The sequence below is a fragment of the Sorex fumeus genome, unplaced genomic scaffold, assembly GCF_029834395.1.
Source record: "Sorex fumeus unplaced genomic scaffold, SorFum_2.1 ptg000028l, whole genome shotgun sequence".
In the NCBI taxonomy this organism is placed as follows: domain Eukaryota; kingdom Metazoa; phylum Chordata; class Mammalia; order Eulipotyphla; family Soricidae; genus Sorex; species Sorex fumeus.
In genome coordinates this window covers 3472541-3493893 of record NW_026606085.1, presented here as the reverse complement: position 1 = coordinate 3493893, position 21353 = coordinate 3472541, and the positions used below count along the sequence as shown (strand labels likewise).

At 49.1% G+C, this 21353-nt stretch overlaps 1 protein-coding gene across 2 annotated transcripts; it reads left to right on the top strand.

Annotated features, from left to right (window-relative positions):
• Nucleotides 1–11308: 11308 nt before the first annotated feature.
• On the top strand, nucleotides 11309–21009 carry ARRB2 (arrestin beta 2). 2 transcript variants are annotated; one of them, XM_056115143.1, is made up of 15 exons: nucleotides 11309–11375; nucleotides 14365–14395; nucleotides 15146–15206; nucleotides 15316–15360; nucleotides 15650–15846; nucleotides 16195–16254; nucleotides 16605–16672; nucleotides 16777–16912; nucleotides 17485–17569; nucleotides 17866–17938; nucleotides 18217–18354; nucleotides 19307–19390; nucleotides 19484–19563; nucleotides 19683–19737; nucleotides 20454–21009. In XM_056115143.1, the coding sequence occupies exons 1-15, from the start codon at nucleotides 11353–11355 to the stop codon at nucleotides 20545–20547; spliced, it is 1230 nt and encodes a 409-aa protein (XP_055971118.1). In that variant the 5' UTR covers nucleotides 11309–11352; the 3' UTR covers nucleotides 20548–21009. The 2 variants fall into 2 exon arrangements, with proteins under 2 accessions (XP_055971118.1, XP_055971117.1); XM_056115142.1 differs by having other exon boundaries at nucleotides 11314–11375; nucleotides 19650–19737.
• Nucleotides 21010–21353: the final 344 nt, after the last annotated feature.

Below are 21353 nucleotides of genomic sequence, written 5' to 3'. Positions count from 1 at the left end.
GCCTGAGAGTACAACGTGTAGGACCCTTGCCAGCACCCCATAAACCTTGAGCACAACCCTGTGTGGCCAAAAACAAGTGAGGAGGGGAGGGAGGTAGAAAAGAAGGAAGGATACTTGCATATTTAGGTACACGAAGATAATATGAGTTTTAATAAATAATGAAATAAAATCTCAATCTAGTCTTTTTTCCTCTTGTCATTTTGGGACTATTTTTGGGGGGAAGGGTCACACCCAGCAATGCTCAGGGGTTACTCCTGGCTCTGCACTCAGGAACTACTCCTGGCAGTGCTCTGGGGGCTTTTATGAGATGCCAGGGATGAAACCTGGATTGGGGACATGCAAGACAAAAATGTCCTACCCGCTGTACTAGAGCTCCAGCCCCTCTAAGCTGTTTTTATGTTGTATCTATCTCCAAAATGCATTAATCCAAATATCAATACCAAGTGTGTGCTCCCCAGGACACTGGAATAGCAACAGAGGGAACAGAAAGGGAGGGAGCAAAATACATTAACAGAGCAGGGTTAATTTTTATTTCCCAGCTTCTGTGCCACTCTAATCCAAAAGTCTCTCACGGTCTCTCCTGTCCTCTCCCCACACACATACATTTTATTTTAACACCACGGTTTATAAAGTTGTTCGTGATGATTTGTTTCAGGCATTCAATACTTCAACATCCACCACTCCTATCACCTTCCCTCAACCATTATTTCCAATTCTCCATACCACCCCTAAAGCCTGCCTCTGTAGTAGGCCCACAATAATTCATTTTATATTGCTTGTTATCAATGAGTTGCTAACAGGATGATCAAAAAATATTTTCACAGAAGAAAATTAGTGAAAATTGTATCTCAACATGGCATGTTAAGTCCTTGACTGAGGGATTACTATAATGTTGTTACAAATTAAGCCTTCTGGATTAATGTTTCTGTTAGTCGAGATCGGTTGACTTCTAAGTTACAGTTCACCCAATCTGCTGTTCTATTACTAGATTGTCAGTGTTGTAGAGTTTTGAGATGTCCAGAAAATCCAGAATTCTTTACTGGGTGGCAGCTTTGGGGAGTGGGCGTGATTTCACCAGCTTCCAGAAGTATAGGGAGGTGGAGAGAGGTAGCCCATCCAACTCAGAAGGCCTGGAGTTTTCAGTCACAGGGACCTGTGTACCTGAGGTTTGGGGCAGGTTAAGTTCTCTGTAAGGCTGTCTTGAAGCAATGGAATCCCACCCATCCAAGGCTTGGCAGCAACTCTGAAGTGTGGGAGTGACTTCCAGGGCTTTGTTAGGGCAGGTACTGGCCTGCTCCCTTCCAAGACTGCATCCGGATGTCTCAGCCAGAAACAGGTGTCCGAGAAAATTTTGCAGCTAGTTGATCTCTTTCAAGATTTATTTATGAGTCTCTGGAACAAGGCCTGTAAATAAGTTTACCTGGCAGTGGAGGTGGTTCATTGGCTTGACTGTTGGGACTTCCAAAGTACATCTCCTGGCCTTTTACAATGGCTTCTTTACTTGCCTTGCTAATCTCTTGAGTATCTGTGGTCCCTTTCCCACAGTGCAATGACCTTAATGATCTTTACTAGCAAATTAACTAGTCTTTGCTGAGAACCCTTCAATGGACCTCCGGATGAGTTATGAATGGAATCTTATCTTTTCACCTTGGGCTACTAGAATCCAAATAATCTAACAACCACAACCTCTTCTCTGTCATTCTCCCTCTTCCCCTAGTCAAAAGCCCATTCCCACCTCAGAGTTTCCATATGCTGCTACTTCTGCCTAGAGAAACTTTTTCCTATATAACTGATATCATCTAAGTCACTATCGTCAACATTTATGCACCTCTGACCGGGTTCCTGTCCTGCATACTGGTCAGTTCATTACCTGGCCATTATAACAAAGGTGTTGACCAGTGTTTTTGTTTTCAAACTTTCTACACCTGCACACTGGTGACTCAAAACTATTGATCTAGGGGACAAAGCAATAGTACAGTGGGTAGCGGTAATTCCTGAGTGCAGAGTCAGGAGTAAACCCTGAGCACACTGGGTGTGATTTCCCCCCACCCTCAAAAGACTACTAATCTAGATACACTCAGGAAGGGCTCCTTTTTAAGTACATAATTCTTCAGTACTCCAACCCCCACCACTCTTTATCACAACCCCTAATTTGGTGTTTATGCTAATAAAATTTATTTACTTAATTTATTTACTTTCTTATTTATTAACTGAAAATCTCTTCCATTTGTTAGAGAAAAAGCTTAGTCAGGGCTAAAATTGTTAGTCATGCTGTGGGAACCAGGTTCTTGACTTTGCCACAGGAAAGAACTTGAGGATGAGTGAGATAAATCTAGTACAAAATGTGGTTTATTAAATCAAAGCATGCACCAATAATCACAGTGCAGAATTAGAGAGTCTAGGGGTTAAGGCCTTGCATGTACCTGACATAGGCTTGATCCCCAGCACTGAATATGAACCCTAAACACTGCCAGCGATCTCTCAGAAGCACAGAGCCAGGAATAGCCTCTGAGCACCACCTGCTTTGGCTCAAAACACCTCCCAAAGAGAAAAAGAAAATTTTAAAAGTTAGAGTGCACATTTTTGGAATGTAAAATATCACAATGTGAGACTCACACCCAAGGACAGTAGAGTCCAGGACCAGGAATCTTGCTCCATGGTTAGAAGCCTGCCTTATGAGCTGAGGGAGAAGGCAGCTGGGATAGAGAAGAGACCACTACGTCAATCGTCAATGATGATTGGAGGGATCGCTCGGTATGGGAGATGTGTGCTGAAAGTTGATAAAGGACCAAACATGATGGCCTCTCATTATCTGTATTGCAACCCATAAGGAGAGAGAGAGAGAGAGAGAGAGAGAGAGAGAGAGAGAGTTAGAGGGAAACTGTCTGCCACAGAGGCAGGGGGAGGGGTGGCATGGGGCAGAGGGAGGGATACTGAGGACATTGGTGGTGGAAAATGTAGACTGGTAGAGGGATGGGTGTTCGATCATTGTATGACTGAAACTCAAACATGAAAATCTTGTAAAGGTAAAAAGGTAAAGGTAAAGGCCCTCCCGTTGATCGTCGATTTGCTCGAGCGGGCCCAGTAACGTCTCCATTGGAGACTTTGTTGTTACTGTGTCTGGCATATCGAATACTCTCGGTAGCTTGCCGGGCTCTCCGAGAGGGGCGGAGGAATCGAACTCGGGTTGGCCATGTTGGCCGCTTGTAAGGTGAACGCCCTACCGCTGTGCTATCACTCCAGCCCTTGTAACTGTAAAAAAAAAGAAAATTGGAGTGCAGAACTAGATAGCACAGGGTTAAGGAACTTGCCTTGCATGCTTGCATGCAGCCAACCCTGGTTTGGTTGCACTGCATGACGCATGCATGCACTGCATGGTGCATGCAAACACACAGCTGGGAGTAGCCCCATGCAGTGCCAGATATAACCAAAGCGCCCTCTCTCACCCCCACAGAAGCAATCAGAGTGAAGGATCCAGGCAGTTCAAAGGGTATCGTTTGCATGCAGGATGCTCCAGGTTTAATCCCTGTATCACATGGCTCCCCAGCATAGTGCCAGGAGCAACTCCTGAACTCTGCTGGGGGTGCCCCCAAAGCAAATGAACAAAAGAATCAGAGTACTCCTAAAGGGAATAGCAATTTTCTAATTAGGAAAGGCAGTTTACTAAGAGTAAGCACACACACTCAGAGTCCCATTACAGATATACCTAGAGTAGGGTGAGGAAGGTCCACTCCATGGTCTGTATAACCCCATGAAATCATGTGATCTGGTTCTGGTACGTGATTGGACAAACACATGCTTTTCATCAGCTATCCATGGCCTGGTGTATGTCCCTGTGTTATATTGCTCGCAAAGTATATCAACATACAAATGGCCCCTTTTTAGAAAAGTTTCCCCACCCCTGCAGAAGAGTGCTTTTCTGAACAAATTTCCAAGTTATATGGGTATAAGAAAAGATGAAATTAATTGGAGGAGAATATGCATGGCCAGAAAAGAAGGTTTTGGGGGCAGTAATTTCTCAGAGTCAAGGCACCCCTCGCCCACAATCTATCTTATTTATTTAGCCATGTCTAGAGAGTGCAGTAAAAATTGCAAATTGTGATGCTATAAAAGTAAAGTAAAGGCCCTCCCGTTGATCATCGATTTGCTCGAGCGGGCCCAGTAACGTCTCCATTGGAGACTTTGTTGTTACTGTGTCTGGCATATCGAATACATATTGATGCTATGTTTGCCTTGCACGTGGCTGACCCAGTCCACCCAAGTTCGATTCCTCCACCCCTCTCAGGGAGACCGGCAAGCTACCACGAATATCTCGCCCGCACAGTAAAGCCTGGCAAGCTACCGGTGACATGTTCAACATACCAAACACAATAACAACAATTCTCACAATGGAGAGGTTACTGGGCCCACTCGAGGAAATTGATGTACAACAGGAAGACAGTGCTACAGGACAGTGCTGCAGTGACAGTGTGATGGTGCATTTGTTTTTTGTTTTTTTCTATTCCTTTTTGCAGAGCAGGGGATTTAACCCAGGACATCAAGCATGCAAAGCTACTGCTCTGCCCCTAGCTTACTTCCCTGACCCCAGGTGAACAGGGATATCTCCCAGGAAGCTTTTACGGGGCCAAGTTTCACTCCCATCAATACTTGAGCTGAGCCAGGTTTATACTAGGATCCAAGGATGCAAAGGTATGCCCAGGCCCTGCAGTGCTGGGGCCATGACAGTAGAGTTCAGGAATATCCACACCATACCTGGTGGTGCTCAGGGAGTAATGTAGTGCCAAGTTTTAGCTAGGGTCCAGCACATACAAAACATGTACCCTTGAGCACTAAGCTCCACAATTTTTATAATATAAATGTCTTAACCCTTTGGTGTCCAACATTTACTAGTCACTAACTTTGTTAACTGGAACATTCGGTATTTTGTGTGCTGGCTTGTAGGAAAGAGTTGATCTAAGATGGAAATTGTTGAAAAATGAAAAGGAAGGTGATGCTGACATGTTAAAAGACTGGATACAAAAGTTACCAAATACAATGGTCTTTGTATAAGTACATAAATATTTGTTTAGGGGAATAAGAGACTGTTGCAGATGTTAAATTTTGCAGTATCTCCACAATTCCACAAGGGAATATTTTTCAATGAGGGGCAAAGTTTTCTTCTATTCCTTCCTTATCTAGACATTTATTTAGCAATTTATACCACTCTCCTATCGTACATCTAAAATGCAAATCCCATGAAAGGAATCTTCTCTTCCTCATTATTTTATTCTCACCACTGAGAACAGTACCTGACATGAAAATGGTTCTCAGGAGTTGGAGAGATAGTACAGAGGTTAAAGTTCTTGCCTTGCATTCTGTCAACTCTGGTGCAAAACACAGCACATTTTAGGGATCACTCCTGAACAAGAGGCATGAATGGTCTCTGTGCAACACTGGATATGGTCCCAAAATGCAACAACAAAAAAAAGTGCTCCAGGGGCTGGAGAGATAGCACAGTGGGTAGGGCGTTTGCCTTGCACGTAGTCAACCTGGCTTCGATTCCCAGCATCCCATATGGTCCCCTGAGCACCGCCAGGAGTAACTCCTGAGTGCAGAGCCAAGAGTAACCCCTGTGCATCACCAGTGTGACCCAAAAAGCAAAAAAAAAGGTGCACCATAAATTTACACTTCGTGATACATAAATGAATTTTGATTGAATTAGTATGCCTACTTTATTTTTTTTAGCTTTTTGGGTCACACCCAACCATACTTAAGGGTTACTCCTGGCTCTGCACTCAGGAAATACTGCTGACGGGACTCGGGACCATATGGGATATCGATTGAACCAGGGTCAGCAACATGCAATGCAAATGCCCTACGCTCTGTATCATCGCTCCAGCCCCTTGTATGCCTAATTTTAATTTTGACAGAAACTGACAAATGCTTTCTAGAAAAGTTGCTTGAATTTACAGCCATGACAATTATGCAGAATAGTGTTCTATAACTTACTCATCTCAACCGTAGTATTATTTATACTATTAAATTGTGATATCTGAATAATAAAAAGTTTTTTGTTGTAATTAGTTTTCCCTGATGAGTGATAAAGTAGAATAATTTTTCGTGTATTCAGTAAACAATTGTTTCTTCTTTTTTAATAGATTTATCTATTTACAGCGATGTTAATGTCTTCCCCACCTGCTGACCCCCTCCCCTCCTCTTAGTAATTTGTTTTGCTGTTAGAGTTCAGGGGGTTGTTCCATTGGTCATTGTCCATTGTCCATTTTCTTTCTTTCTTTCTGTACATTACACAAATACATTAGATTATCTGGTATTTGACTTCTCCCTCAGACTTATTTCACTTATCATGACACCCTCTACTTCCATCCAGTTTGTAGGGGGCAACTGAAGGTAGTGAATATCTTGTTGGTTGTAGAAAACGGTAGGATTGAAGGGGTGAGTTTTGAGCCACAACAGTGGTGTTCAGGACTTACTCCTGACTTTGTGCTCAAGGATCACTCCTAGGAGTGTTCAAGAGAACATATGCAAGCGTCTCATCTGCTGTGATATCTCTTCAGTCCCTAATGTGTTTTTTTTTTGTAAAAGAGATTTTATTTGGAGGGTATTTGAGGGGGAGGGAGGGAGAGAGAGAGAGAGAGAGAGAGAGAGAGAGAGAGTAATGTGCTCAAGTGAGAACGTGGGCTTCTCTAAGAGTGGAGAGAGCCCCTACACACATCCCAGCATTAGATAGGAAAGCATGAAAGTACACATCTCAAGAGGGGAGATATGGGTGACACATGTGCTCAGGCACCTCACGTGCTCGGCCACATGGGCACAAGCAGCATATGGTTCGAGCAGCAAATGCGCCCTAATGTGTTTTTTTAAATACAGCACTTTACCCTTCAGCTAATCTCTTCTGTTTGGAAGAATATTTTCATATCTTGTTTCAACTTTCTATGAGCTTATTGATTTTTTTCTTTCTCTGACTTCTTCATTTCACCGAAAAGTGATGATTGTTGTTTAGAAGTCTTCCTCACGTAATTCAGAAAGTTCTAGCATGTTTGGGGAAATTCTGGGCTTCTCACCCTCTATTGATGAGGTAAATCCCTTAATTTCTTCATTATGCCTAGTGTTGTAAGAGGCATGAACAAATAATGAAGTACTCACAATCACCAAATCGAATCTATGCCTGTGGTTTTGAGGTTCTGTGGACCTTAACGCCTGATGGGGATCTGTGATGGCTCATGGCCTGAAGCAACCACAATGCTGCTGGGAATTAATGTTCTTAGCTCACTGCGTCAGCTGTGTCCCTAGTTTGGGCAGGCTAGTTTTACAGGCCCTGTATCCCCAAGCAGTCCTGATATCAACAAGAGTATCTGTGCTTGCTGGCACCTGGCAGTCTGTATTACTTAGCTCCGGCCAGTTTAGGGAAGTCCTATGGTCCCACCCTATGTTTGGCCAGATCTGGACTCCAACCCAATGTCAAATACGCAGGTAGGTGTAGGTCTGCGGCCAGCTTTCGTAGGTCTCTTCAGACTGTCCCTTTTCAATCCGCTGCCTATAATCAAGAAGACAGAGTGGGCCAGAGAGATAGTACAGTGGGTAGGGCACATGGCTGAGGTTCAATGCTCAGCATCCCACACAACCCCTTGAGCATTGCCAGGAGTGATTCCTGAATACAGAGCCAGGAGTAGCCTCAGAGCACTGCCAGATTTGTCCCAAAAGCAAAAGAAGTAAAATAAATGAATTGGTAATTTATAAAGCTCTTGGAACATTTGACTCATAGCAAATCTCTAAAGTGTTGATATATACTGCTATTATTAGTATCCATTATTATTATTTGCTGCTATTATTTATAAACATGGGGCTGATATCTTAGGATTTCTCTGATCTCCAGGATTATAAAATGTCATGCAATACTGATTTGCATGTGACCTCTATTCTATTTTATTGTTCTTTTTAGTGTTGTTGTATCAATGACACATTTGTAATTTTGGAGGGTGGGCCACACCTGGCAGTGCTCGGAGCTTACTTCTACCTCTGTACTCAAGAATCACTCCTGGGGGCCCGGGGAATCATAATGGGTTCCAGGGATCAAGCCCGAGTCAGTTGTGTACAAGGCAAGAGCCCTACCTGCGCCACCATTCTGGCTCTCACATTCGTACTGTAGCATAAAAATTAGCTAGTAATGGATTGGTGTGATAATACAGTGGGTAGAGCTCTTGCCTTTGCACACAGCCAACCTAGGTTCAATCCCTGACAGCCCACACAATCTCCCAAACCTTACCAGAAGTCATCCCTAAGTGCAGGGCCAGGTATAAGTCCTGAGCACTGCTGAGTGCGGGCCCAAAACAAAACAAATGCCTGTAGCACTGGAGCACTGTCCTCCCATCATTGTTCATCAATTTGCGTGAGCGTGCCCAGTAACGTCTCCAGTGGAGACTTTGTTGTTACTGTTTTTGGCGTAGCGAACACATCGCGGGGAGCTTGCCAGGCTCTGCTGTGCGGGCGCGATACTCTTGGTAGCTTGCCAGGCTCTCTTAGAGGGGTGGAGGAATCGAACCGGGGTTGGCCTGGGTCGGCCACATACAAGGCAAATGCCCTACCTGCTGTGCTATGGCTCCAGCCCAATTTTAGTAATTTTTTAGAGCTTTTTTTACTTTACTTAAAAGTTGATTCTTTGGATTATATTTATTTTTTGTTTGGGAGCCACAATTGGAAGTGCTTAGGGGCTCCTCCTGGCATGGTGCTTGGGGTTGGGGTTGGGGGGTTCCCAGCCATGCTCAGGGATCTATGCAGCTCCAGAGATTGAACCTAGGTCCCCAATATGCAAATCTGCACAAGCCCCTTGAGCTTTCTCCCCAGAACCTTCAGATTGTATTTAGGATAAAATCTCTCCTCTCTAAAGAGCCCTCACTGACATGTCAGACAGAACTGGGTGTAATTGTAGATGACCGTTCTTTGCTTCTTTTTTTCCATTTCCTATTCACATGTTAACTTTCAAAAAAGAATAAATATTTTTAAAACCTGCAAAAAAATAAATAAATAAAAATAAAGAGCCCTCATTGATATTTTGACATGGCATTAAGTTTTATACATAATTGGACAATCTATATAACCATAGTTTTCCCCAAAGCGGTTATGGTTCTTTCAATTTTCCCTGCTTTCTTTAATATCTTCCTAAAGTTGTCGTTACCTTGGTATCTTTGCTGGTTTAGTGATATCACTACCTTCTTTTCCCACATACGTGGTTCCCCAGCACCACATATGGCCCCCTGAGTACCTCCAAGTGAACCCTGACACAGATCCAGAGTTAGCCCTGAGTACCACCAGACATGGCCCCCTTAAAATAAACAAAAATAGATGAGATCAGAAACAGACGTGTGTGGCCAGAGAGATAGTACAGTGGGTAAGGCACTTTCCTTGCATTAGACCTACCTGGGTTTTACCCCTGGTACCCAAAAAGTCCCCTGAGACCCACTGGAAGTGATCCCTGAGCACAGAGTTAGGAGTAAACCCTGAGCACAGCCAGGTATACCCAAACTCATCCCTTCTCACCACCAAAAAAAAAAAAAAAAGGAAACAGACGTGTGCATATTAATTTTTTGTTGCATACAAAAATGGAGGGTAATGTGTGATATTAGTTATTTTGGGAAAACTAGAAGGAGTATGGGGAAAGAGATGGAATAAAGAGAAACACTTTAACTCCCTAAGTCCAGAAATGTCAGTGAGAGGTTGCAGAGACAGCTCAAGCTGCTGAGAGCACGCTTTGCATGCTGGAGGCACGGGCTCATCCAGACCATATGGTTGCTGAGTGCTACCAGGACTGACCCTTGAACACACCTGGGAATAACCCCTGAGCATGGTGTGTGCCTGGTCCCCCAACAAAGCAGAAAATTTAATCATCCCTCCCTCCAACCCCAAGTCCAGTCAATTTTCCTCAAAACGAACCAGATTGCTAACTCAAAGGGTTAGAATACATGACTGTAATGCAGGTCTTAGTTTCCATGCCCAGCCCCACACACCTTCTGAACACCCATGGACATAGCCTGATGATGTCCCCCAAAAAAATTACCCTAAAAATGCCCTCTTCAGTTGAGCCCCTAAACCTTCATCTCCCCTTAACTATTTACAGCAGCTTTGCCACACTGCCTCCATCCTTCACACTGCCCAGAATTATGTTCTTAAAAAAAAAACTCATCCTGCCACTCATCTGCTTAAAAAAAACCACTTGTTCTGGATGCCTGATCCTCCTCCTCCTCCAGGAAGGGCCTGAGTCTCTTTTCCTATATTTTACAATATCCTTCACAATCTCTTCCTGTCGACCCTCTGCCTTCAAACCTCACAAACACTTCAGAACAGAATGTGCCTTGTCATGTCCTTTCACTACTTCTGACCACATTTCAGGATTGTCCTCAAATGTCGCCTACACTTCCTCCATTCCAGCTCCAGTAAAGCCCCGGTAGTTTTTGTCTTCTGAGTCATAACTCAGCAATACTGGGATCACAATACCCGCTATGCGTCTCCCGATTATACGAGAAGGATCGTGTTAATTATACTCTAAAAACCATTGCCTACTCCAGAGACCAATACAAAATAAATACTATTTTAGAGTACATAGATGAGTGCCTGCATGCCTGTGTGCTTGGATGGGTAGATGCCGGAGCAGAGCCGGATGGGTGGCCAGAAATTTGGGAAAGTATTCCTGCGAAGATCAAAGATAGACACCAGGGGGAGCTGACATACCACCCAAACAGCGGCAGGCGGCCCGACACACGCTGCAAGCATTGAGATGAACGTGTGAGTGACGCTCACTGAAGCATCACGCAAAAGAAACCGCTCGCCCACGTGCGCATCCCCTCGTCCTCCATCCCGGGCTGTGCGCTCCAGCCCAACCAGACCGAACACCCCCACCGCTTCCACCACCAAGGAAGCAAACAAAGGGGAGGAGACCCCTGCCCGGAACGCAGGAAGCCAATCAGGGGTCTCCGGTCTCCCGGGAGGCGGGCGCCTTCGTTCAAGAGGACCCAATCACTCCCTAAAAGGGTGCGGGGGGCGGAGAGATGGGCGGAAAGTCGCAGGGAGCCGAACGCTGGCGGGTAGGGCTCCCCGGAGGGGCTGGGACGGGGCGCGGAGGAGGCGAGGGCAGGACCAATCGCTGCGGCCCTGTGCGGAGGGCGGGCAGCGCCGTCGCGCGCGCGGCCCCGGCTGACGCATCTGGCCCCGTTCCCGGGATCGGAGGGGTGGGGGGCGGGGGTGCCGAAGGGAGGAGGGAGCGGAGCGGAGGGCGCGTGCGCAGTGGCGCGGGGAGGAGCAGGGACCTGGCAGCGGGCTCCGGGCTGCGAGCTCTCCGCGGACCGGGCGGGCGCGCGCACCATGGGGGAGAAGCCCGGGACCAGGTAAGGGAGGTGGGGCCAGCGACGGGACGCGGGCTGCGACTCCGCGCGATCACCTAGGCGGCTTCTGGACGAGGACGGGGGAGAGAAGGCAGGATCTGGACTCCGGGTCCCCAGGGGCGGCCATCCGGGGCCGTGTGCTGGGTCCTCCAGAATATTCATTAGGGAGAGGGGGGCGCGTGCTAGGGTCTTTGCAGAACGCCAGGGCTGAAGTTCAGGAAACCGGCGTCTGGGTTTCACGGGGATGTGGGGGCCGGACTGTTGGGTTCTCTCGTGCAGGCTGAGATGCAGGGGCGGAGGAAGAAGGAGCAGGTGGCCGGCTCCCGAGGGGCCGGGTGTGGGGAGGCGCGATGCTGGAGGGGGCTCCCTCCAGAGCAGTGCAGAGCCACTGAAAAGCCTCCCGTCCAGTACCCCGCTGGCAGCCCGAATAGCCCCGCCGGCCTTCAGGGTCGGGTGGCTCGGCTTCCAAACTTCTGCCTTCCCTCTGCAAGAGCCTCATCTTGATAGAGCTGAGGATGCTTGACGACCTTCCCCGGTTTATGGGCACCCCCTACTCCTGGGGTGAGGGGACGCAGTGTCTGCCCTGTGCACGCCATCCACTCCCCGGATGTTCTCTGTGCAATCGAGGCGCTTTCCTTCCACTGACACCCGAGTTCTCTTTTGTGGTCTTTAGTCCACTTCCTGTTGTGACCCAACACCCCAAAGTGACAGTGGTTGAAAGCCTGAGTTCTTGGGAAGCGGGATTAAAGAGGACAACGTAGGGGTTATAAGCCTCTGATCAATAGGTCCTAATAAGTCATTTGTTCTGAAAAATTGTTTGGCCAACCCTCCCATTCCCCATCGCAGAGTATGAGGTCCCAGGTTCCTGAACACCAGGTTGACTGGCACCGGAGCAGATGATGAGAAAGAAGATTGCTGTCCCGGGTTAGGAGTTAAACACCCCAGTGAAAGGGGAAGTCGCAGACTTGAGGAAGGCCCCCAACTTCCGTTGTGTGGTTCAGGGAGAGTGGTTCAGGGGGAGAGATGATGGATCAGAATAGGACTGCTGACTTGACATATTAACCTCACTCCCCCAATACAATTCTAGGCCACAGGAAATGAAGAGAATAGCAGGAAGTATGATGGGGCATCTGTGTCTACTACCCCCTTCCCTATACTGGGTACCTCCCTGGCCATACCCTTAGACCCCCTTGGGCAGCCTCAGTACACTCATGATGCTTCTCCTTGGCCTTGCAGAAGGTTGGCTGGATTCAGATCCAAATGGCAGAGTTGTACAGCTACTTCCAGAACAATTAGCCCGAAACTACTTTCCAGCTTGCCAGTTGAATGTGATTGTTACAGGCTTCTGCCAGGGCCCGAGATAGGCATCAGTGGGACTAAAGAAGACCAGAAATAACAGAGAGGGAGTTGATGGCCTAGCAGTCGAGCCCCCCAAGTTGGAACAAGAATTGGGAAGCTTCTCTTAGCTGCCACTGTACCAGTGTTTGTTCTTAGCTTTGCCGGATGGTCATATTTAGGGGCTTTCGCATGCTTTCTCTTTGGATAGATAGCTTAGCCTTCCTGGAGAAGAAGCAAGTGTAATTTTCCTAGCAAAAAGTAGGGTTAGAGGAGGGACAGAAGAGTTGGCAGTTTTGGGGAACTTCCAAGTCAACAACTTAAAAGCCCATTTGCTTTCAAGCCCCAACTCATTTAGCACTTCCTTTAGAGCACATATTGGGCCCCAGACCCTGGTCACTCTTAATTTGGGTTCCTGTTACTCCTTGTTTATATCTTACTTGTATGATAGCATGCAAAGGCAGTTTTGGGGAATTTTGGGAACCCTCCTCAGCATTCGCTGCTGAGACAGTGAATTGGGTGGGGATTGTAGGATGGTACCGTAAATAACAGGCCCTCAAGTGGTTCTAGTTCAGGGCTTGCCGCCTTACCTTTCTGGCAGTGCATGGAGAGACCGTCTCCCCAACGGGGAAGTGAATCCCCTTCACTTCAACAAACCATGCTAACTGCAGAAGCAGGGCTATAAATAGTTTTGTTACTAAGATTGTGGACTCAGAGTCACAGTATCTCTGTTTCTGTATTCCATTTACTTGTGACCTTAATCAAAATACCTTTCTTATGCCTCAGTGTTCTCACCTGTAAAATAGGGATATTAAAACCTCCCTCATTAGGTTATTTTATTACATGAGGTGACCTTTATAGAACACTTGAAATACAGGCTCAGTATTGAGTGTTCACCTAATACATGTTAACATCATCATTTTTGTCATATGGCTGGCATTGTGCCAGAGATGGCTAACCGCATGAGCCCGCGGTGGCTCACAGTCTATCTCATGAAATTGGTGATATGCATCTAACTGCCTTTGCATGCTATCCTACAAGTAGGACACAAACAAGGAATAACAGGAACCCAAATTAAGAGTGACCAGGGTCTGGGGCCCAATATGTGCTCTAAAGGAAGTGCTAAATGAGTTGGGCCTTGAAAACAGATGGGTTTTTAAGTTGCTGAGAGCAGAGAGGACAACAGCTAGGAGTTAATGGAACAGACTGAGACTTAGGTAGTTCCAGTGGTAGAAATTATATTAGAGGCAAAGGCCAGCACCATTGCTCTTCTGAGTACTCCAGCTGCCTTGGAGATGGAGACAGAGCAGATGAAAGAAGTCAGGACATATAAATGGCATGCACAGCCAACCATTTATATGCCCCCGAGGGAGGACCTCTGGGGAAAGCCTGAATGGTTACTGAGGTAACCAGTGGCCATTGCCATAGAAGAGGGGAACTGGTGGGGTGAATTGGGGAGTGGGGGTTACCATAGTAACACTTGGGGGGATTTCCATGTTGAGAAGATGTGTTCATCTGCTGTGTAGAAGCGGGAGTGGGTGGAGCTAGGCAAAGCCCCAAAGCTTCCAGAGGAGCTTGTGGTAAAGAGGGCTAGAGTGGAATAAGACCCCTGCTGAGTCTGAGGGAGGCGATGGGATTTTCCTTTCTCTTTTGTTAGGGTCTTCAAGAAGTCAAGCCCTAACTGCAAGGTGAGTAGCCTCCTGCCTCGCTTGTACTCATAACTCTCCTTTGCCTGGCAAGCCCAGCCTACGCCTAGGCACTCCCCTCGCCCTAGCTCCCCACTTCCTGTGGCGGCTGAGAGGCACTTCCTTCCCTCCTGAAGCCCCTTGTGGCAAAGGCTGCTCTGTATGAGCCAGCCCCAGCAAGCCACGCTGCTCTATCCGAGTGGGGACACGGGTCGGTTCTTAAGCAAGACCAACGAAAGGAGGGCCCCGGAAGTCCATGCCTCTGGCCCTCTTTCAGAACCAAACACAGCACCTGGGGTTGTTGTCTGTTTATCCCCGAGTCCCTGCTCTCTGCCTGCCTGCCCAGGGCCAAGTCCTGTCTGTGCACCCCCACGTGCCCCCCCCCACTGACTGGACACAGATATGGAAGGATTTTGCTGAAAAGCTTCAAGATTGAGTTGTTTGGGGAGCCCCTTCCCCGCTCCCTACCCCCTATTCTCAGTGTCCATTTTGAAAACCCTTAAGGGAAGAAATCTGGAGGAACTCTCACTCCCCAGCCTGAGTAAACGAACTGGGCAGCCACGTTGAGTTTTTTTCAGTTTGTTTGGGTCCTTCTTTTGGTGTTTGGGCCATACCCACGGAGTGGTGCTGGGGCTGCAGAACACGTGCTCCAGCCCGTTGAGCTATCTCCCCAGCTCTCTCCCCAGAGCACACGGGTGCTCTGATGTCCTGTGACACCCCAACCCCATCTTCCCTGTGACTCCACATCCTCAGCTCACCGTGTACTTGGGCAAGCGGGACTTTGTAGATCACCTGGACAAAGTGGATCCTGTAGGTGAGTGTCCCCAGAAATGGCATGACGTTCTCCCGGAAGGGGAAGAAGTTCCAGCGCCCAGAAATGGTGGCGCAGTCCTGACAGGCGTGCTCGTGTGTCCCTTTCCCAGATGGTGTGGTGCTTGTGGACCCTGACTACTTGAAGGATCGCAAAGGTACTGGTCCCCAGGTCAAGGACACAGGGAAGGTGGGGGGTTGGGGAAGTGAAATGTCTAGAATTGAAAAGGGCCCAGAACGTTGGAGAACTGGGAAGAAGCCAGGAAGAGGAAGAAAGTTTTTAGTTGAAAAACCTTAGTGGCTTTTAAAACTTTTAGTTTTAGTCGAAAGTTTTTAGTTTTCTTGAAAGGGGCAAGAACGTGCTAGGAGTGGAGGGCCGGGGTCTGAGGGGTGGAGGGGTCATAGCCAAGGGAAGCTCCTGACCCACCACCTGCTCTCCTTTGCCAGTATTTGTGACCCTCACCTGCGCCTTTCGCTACGGCCGTGAAGACCTGGACGTGCTGGGCTTGTCCTTCCGCAAAGACCTGTTCATCGCCACATACCAGGCTTTCCCCCCAGTGCCCAACCCGCCCCGGCCCCCCACGCGCCTGCAGGACCGGCTGCTGAGGAAGCTGGGCCAACATGCCCACCCCTTTTTTTTCACAGTGAGGGTGCCCCCACCTTAGCAGGGCAAGGGATTTGGAGGGTGTTGGGAGGGTGTGTGTGTGTGTGTGTGTGTGTGTGTGTGTGTGTGGAGAGGGGTGGGGGGAGGGCACGCGGGGAGATAATGCACTTGTTACAAGCAAGAAAAAAATACTGGAAGAAATAGTAAGGAGGGACCCTACATGTCATTGGGGGTGGGGGGGAGTACCTGTGCTTAGGAAGCCTTAGTCTCTCTGTCCTCTCTTCCTTTTCATCCCCAGGAGTCCAGCTCTAGCCTCTGAGTTGAGACTGGGACCTCTCTAGAAGAATTGGGGGCTGTGGATGAACTAAGCTCCTTTCTTTTGCCACAGATACCCCAGAACCTGCCTTGCTCTGTCACCCTGCAGCCAGGCCCAGAGGACACAGGGAAGGTAGGAAGGAACAGCCTAAGGCCCACGGGACTAAAGGGGCCCAGCGGGAGCATAGGACACGCCCCAGAGGGGCAGGGCTATCAAGAAGCCAGGATGGGACTAAGAGCCAGGAAGTATGCCCATTGGAAGCGGGATGCACATGAAGTGTCCCTGTCCTCAGGTCCTGCCTGAATCAGGTACAGTGGCTCACCTTACCATAGCCAGGTGCCAGCCTTCAGGAGGCAGAAGAGGAAGACCCTCCAGTCCTCCAGATCAGAATGAGAAAAGAATCCTTGCCCAAGATGAGAGGAGAGGGAAACGGGGGCAGAGCCAGGGGCTGAGGCCTGGTGTGAGGTTTCTTTCTCTTCCAGGCCTGCGGGGTAGACTTTGAGATTCGAGCCTTCTGTGCCCTCTCACTAGAAGAGAAAAGCCACAAAAGGTGAGGAAATGACTTCCCCATCACTGCACGCTCCCAGGAACCCCAGGCCCCTGGAGGAGGTAGAAGTGGGTATCTGAGGACTGACCGCAGCCCCCCACCCCCAGGAATTCTGTGCGTCTGGTGATCCGAAAGGTGCAGTTTGCCCCAGAGAAACCCGGCCCCCAACCTTCAGCTGAAACCACGCGCCACTTCCTCATGTCTGACCGATCCCTGCACCTTGAGGCGTCCCTGGATAAAGAGGTGGGGTGTGTGAGGGATGCACAGGGGCCGCAGGCCAGGCCAGGCCTTGGGTGGGGGCGGGGGGTGAGATCATCTGTCAGGGCTGCCTTAGCGCTTTAGCAGGGGCTGGGGATGAGCCACACCTTTGGGTGCTCTGGAGTCACATCCAATTCTGTGCTCAGGGGTGACGCCCAGCAGTGACTGGGGATGGGACAGGCTCCGCTGCGTGCAAGCCAACACCTTACCCCTATACTAGCGCTCCCGCGTGGGTTAAAGGAGGTTGCCTTAGTGGCATATGGAGATTTGCTGTGGGCTTGGGTTCAGAGGGAGGGTGCCACTCAGTGTCTGTATCAGGGGCCACACTATCAGAGGGACCAGTAGAGATCAGATTACGGGGCCAGAGAGAGTACAGCAGTGAAGTCACTCGTCTCACACAGCTGGTCAACCAGCTGACCCAGGTTCAATCCCAGTTCCACATCTGGTCCCCCAAGCAGCACCAGGAGTGATCCCTGAGCACAGGGCCAGGAATAAAGTTAAGCACCACCGGATGTGGCTCTCCCCAAGATTAATTTGACCCTCTTTCTCTTTAAAAGCTGTATTACCATGGGGAGCCCCTCAATGTCAACGTCCACGTCACCAACAACTCTACCAAGACTGTCAAGAAGATCAAAGTTTCTGGTAGGAATGAGATTGGGGGCTGGCAGGGGGCCTGCGGGGGAGTGGGGAACATGCAAGTTGGGGGAATTTGCTGCACGAATGGTTTCTGGTGTCATCATAGCCCTTGAACACCCAGTGTGGGAGCCCTACCAGAACTCGTAGGATGTAGGCTGTTTCAACGAGCTGTGCAGTGGGGGCTACTGTTGTTCGCTGCTTGGGGCGTGTAGCAGAGTATAGGCCAGTGCTGGACAGGGCACACTGTGGTGGGCACGAGATAGTCAGCTCTGCAGAGCCATTAACCGCTCCTCGCCCCGCAGTGAGACAGTATGCCGACATCTGCCTCTTCAGCACTGCCCAGTACAAGTGTCCGGTGGCCCAGATCGAACAAGAGTAAGTATCGAACAGCCCTGGGTCCCAACCTGAGGGGAGAAGAGCAGGCCCAGGGGAGATGTGAGGTGCGGGTGGAAGCCTCCCCAAACTACCAGCGGGGACATCCCTGCCTTAGCTGAGACATCTGGGAGGTGCGTTTTCTTGAGGAGACTCAGCTGTTCCCTTGTGACCTGTGTCCAAAGAGAAAGGGATGGAGATGGGAGCTGCCACCACACCCATCCTGACTCCTCCAAGAGCCTTATTTTCCCCTCCCCCTCGCCCACCTCCTCACCCCCCAGTGACCAGGTATCTCCCAGCTCAACGTTCTGTAAGGTGTACACCATAACCCCGCTGCTCAGCGACAACAGAGAGAAGCGAGGGCTTGCCCTGGATGGGAAGCTCAAGCATGAGGACACCAACCTGGCTTCCAGCACCATGTGAGAATGAACTGGGTTGGGGGGCGGGGGGAACCCTGCCTGGATAGACATTCGATATTCAGTGCCAGCTGTGTGCCAGGCTCTGTCCTCATTACCAGCAACATACAATTAGAAGGGGATGCATATCGTGTGCTTAGGGACAAGTGCTGGAGATTAAAAAAAGAAGAAGAAAAGTATGCAGAGGTCTGGAGAGACGGTACTTGCTGTGCTTGCCTGGGTTTGATTCCCCAGGACTCAGCTTGGTCCCCTGAGTACCACCAGGAGTGATCCGTGAGCGCATAGGCAGGAGTAAGCCCTGAGCACAGCAGAGTGTGGCCCCGCAACTACTAAACAACAACCCCAAAAAGGCAAGTAGAGAAAAGAGATAAAAAAGCACAGAGAGGATTTGTGTGTTAGCATTAAATGGGGTGCCTAATACTGAGGTAAATGTTGAGTATGAACCCAGAGGAAGTAGGTGATGACGACCCAGGAAAAAGTGGTCCAGATGGAGAGAATGGCAGGCACAGGCTTAGAGGTGAGGCTGACAGTGTGTTGGAGGAAGTGTGAGGAGGTCCAGAGAGCTCCTGGCCTTGAAGGGGCCACTGTTGCCATGGCTGCAAGTGCCCAGAGGCTCTCGGCTTCACTGAGGGGTCCCACTGACCCCTGTGTAAAGCCGGGAGGGCGGTTAGGTGAGAATGAATTAACTGGAGGAGCAGGAGGTGAGACCTGAAGACTGATGTTGAGCAGGACAGTGTTGATCTGTCTCACAAGGACCTCATCTTACCTGTGGGGGACAGAAGTTCCCAACGGGCTCCCACCTGCTCCCCTTGCTGGACCTTCTGCCATGATCTTAACTCTGGGAGCCCCGAGGGCTGGTTCACCTTAGTAACCCCTGCTCAGAATCCAGAATCCAAGGGAAGCCCTGAGGGAAGGTTGGGGTGCCCTGGTCCAACTCCACCCTTCCCAACTGCAGTGTGAAGGAGGGTGCCAACAAGGAGGTGCTGGGAATACTGGTGTCCTACCGGGTCAAGGTGAAGCTGGTGGTATCTCGTGGCGGGTGAGTGAGGTGAGGGGGCCTCGGGTGGGAGTGCCAGGGGTTTTCTCTGGCCCTGTGATGTTGTGGCTACATGTGGCCTTTCTCCCCACCCAGGGATGTCTCTGTGGAGCTGCCTTTTGTTCTTATGCACCCCAAGCCCCATGACCATATCACCCTGCCCAGACCCCAATCAGGTGAGCATATACACATTCACTCTGAACCCCCAACTGGAGGTTCTAGAGCAAGGCCAGTGACAAAAAACCCAAACTGGTTCTTCCAGCATCCACCCATCCACCCCCTCTGCTCCCCTCAGCTGTTCCTGAAACAGATGCCCCTGTGGATACCAACCTCATCGAATTTGATACCAAGTAAGAAATTCTTCTACCTTTCTGTCTTTGACTCTCTAGGACAAAGATTCGTGTAATTTTAGGTCACAACCCAGCGATGCTCAGGAGTTACTCCTGGCTCTGCACTCAGGAATAACTCCTGGCGGTGCTCAGGGGACCATATGGGATGCTGGGAATTAAACCCGGGTGCAAGGCGAATGTCCTACCCTCTATGCTCCAGCCCCTAGATTCCTATAATTTTAAAATCTGCCCTTCGCTTTTTCTTGGGGGTGTGTGTGGTGGGGGATGGGGGAGAATGTTAAGGAGGGGGAAAATGCCAAAGTCCCAATGCAGGTGACTTAGCAATGTGAGCTGCCGTTTTTGTTTGCTAGCAGGGATCGAAGATCGTGCCAGCAAAACGTGTGCTCGCTCCAATTCTGTGACCTGCCTTTTACTGCCCTTTTTTTTGCTTTTTGGGTCACATCTGGCGATCCACAGGGGTTACTCCTGGCTCATGCACTCAGGAATTACTCCTGGCAGTGCTCAGGGGACCATATGGGATGCTGGGAATTGAACCCAGGTCAGCCGCGTGCGAGGCAAACGCCCTACCCACTGTGCTATTGCTCCAGCCCCTGACTGCCCTTTCTTGCAAATGCCTCTGGCCCCACTGGGGCTCTAACCCCTCAGTCTGGGAAGGGAGCAGGAGGTCAAGTAGTGACCTTTAGCCCTCACTTCACCTCATCCTTTCCACCACCAAGCTATGCCACTGATGATGACATCGTGTTTGAGGACTTTGCCCGGCTTCGGCTGAAGGGGATGAAGGATGAAGATTACGATGACCAATTCTGCTAGGAAGTGGGACTGGAAGGAGGGAGTGGATGGTCTTGGAGGGGAGGGGGCAGGACCAAGCACACACTTTCATCATGAGGAGGGTGCCGGCCTCTCTTCCCTCTGCTGCCATCCAGTGGCTTCTTCAACCAACTCCCATTTCTTCCCTCCCCCCTTCCTCCTAGTCCCTCCAGATACACACTGGACACATCTCTTGTTGTATGTGGGCATTAATATTTTACTAAGCTGTGCTTCCCCAAGGCCCCCATTGGGTGGCAAGTTATATTCACAACTAAATTTTTAGAGGGGAACATTGAAAAAAGGAGTGATAGTAGGGAAAGTGGGCTGTTCCCACATTTAACCTCACACCAACACCGTTCTGTCACTATCTTAGCTTTCCATTCCTTCAAGATAAGATTCTTCGGGGGGGAAAGACCACTTCTTTATTTCCGAGCATAAAGAAGAAAATAAACCTTTTAATAAGCATGAGTGTGTGTGTTTTCTATGTGACATTTAAAGACGAGCGATGTGGCTCAGCATGTATATAGCATGGGCTCATATGTAGGAGGCCCTAGGTTTGATTTCTGAGGCCAGAAAAAAAAGTATCTGTGTTCAAAGAACATATAATGTGCTTGTCCATGTCTGCCAGCTCTTGGTAGAGAATCAGTCTTCTGTGTGATACTTAGCCCGCAGGCTTTCAAAGTTTATGGAAGGATTGGGCCGTACTTGTCTGTACCACTATAAATAGCAAACTTGATCTGGTCAGCCCAAACTCAAAGGTACAAGTTTGGTAAAGCCACAAAGTACACATCATTTTCAGGGGAAATAAT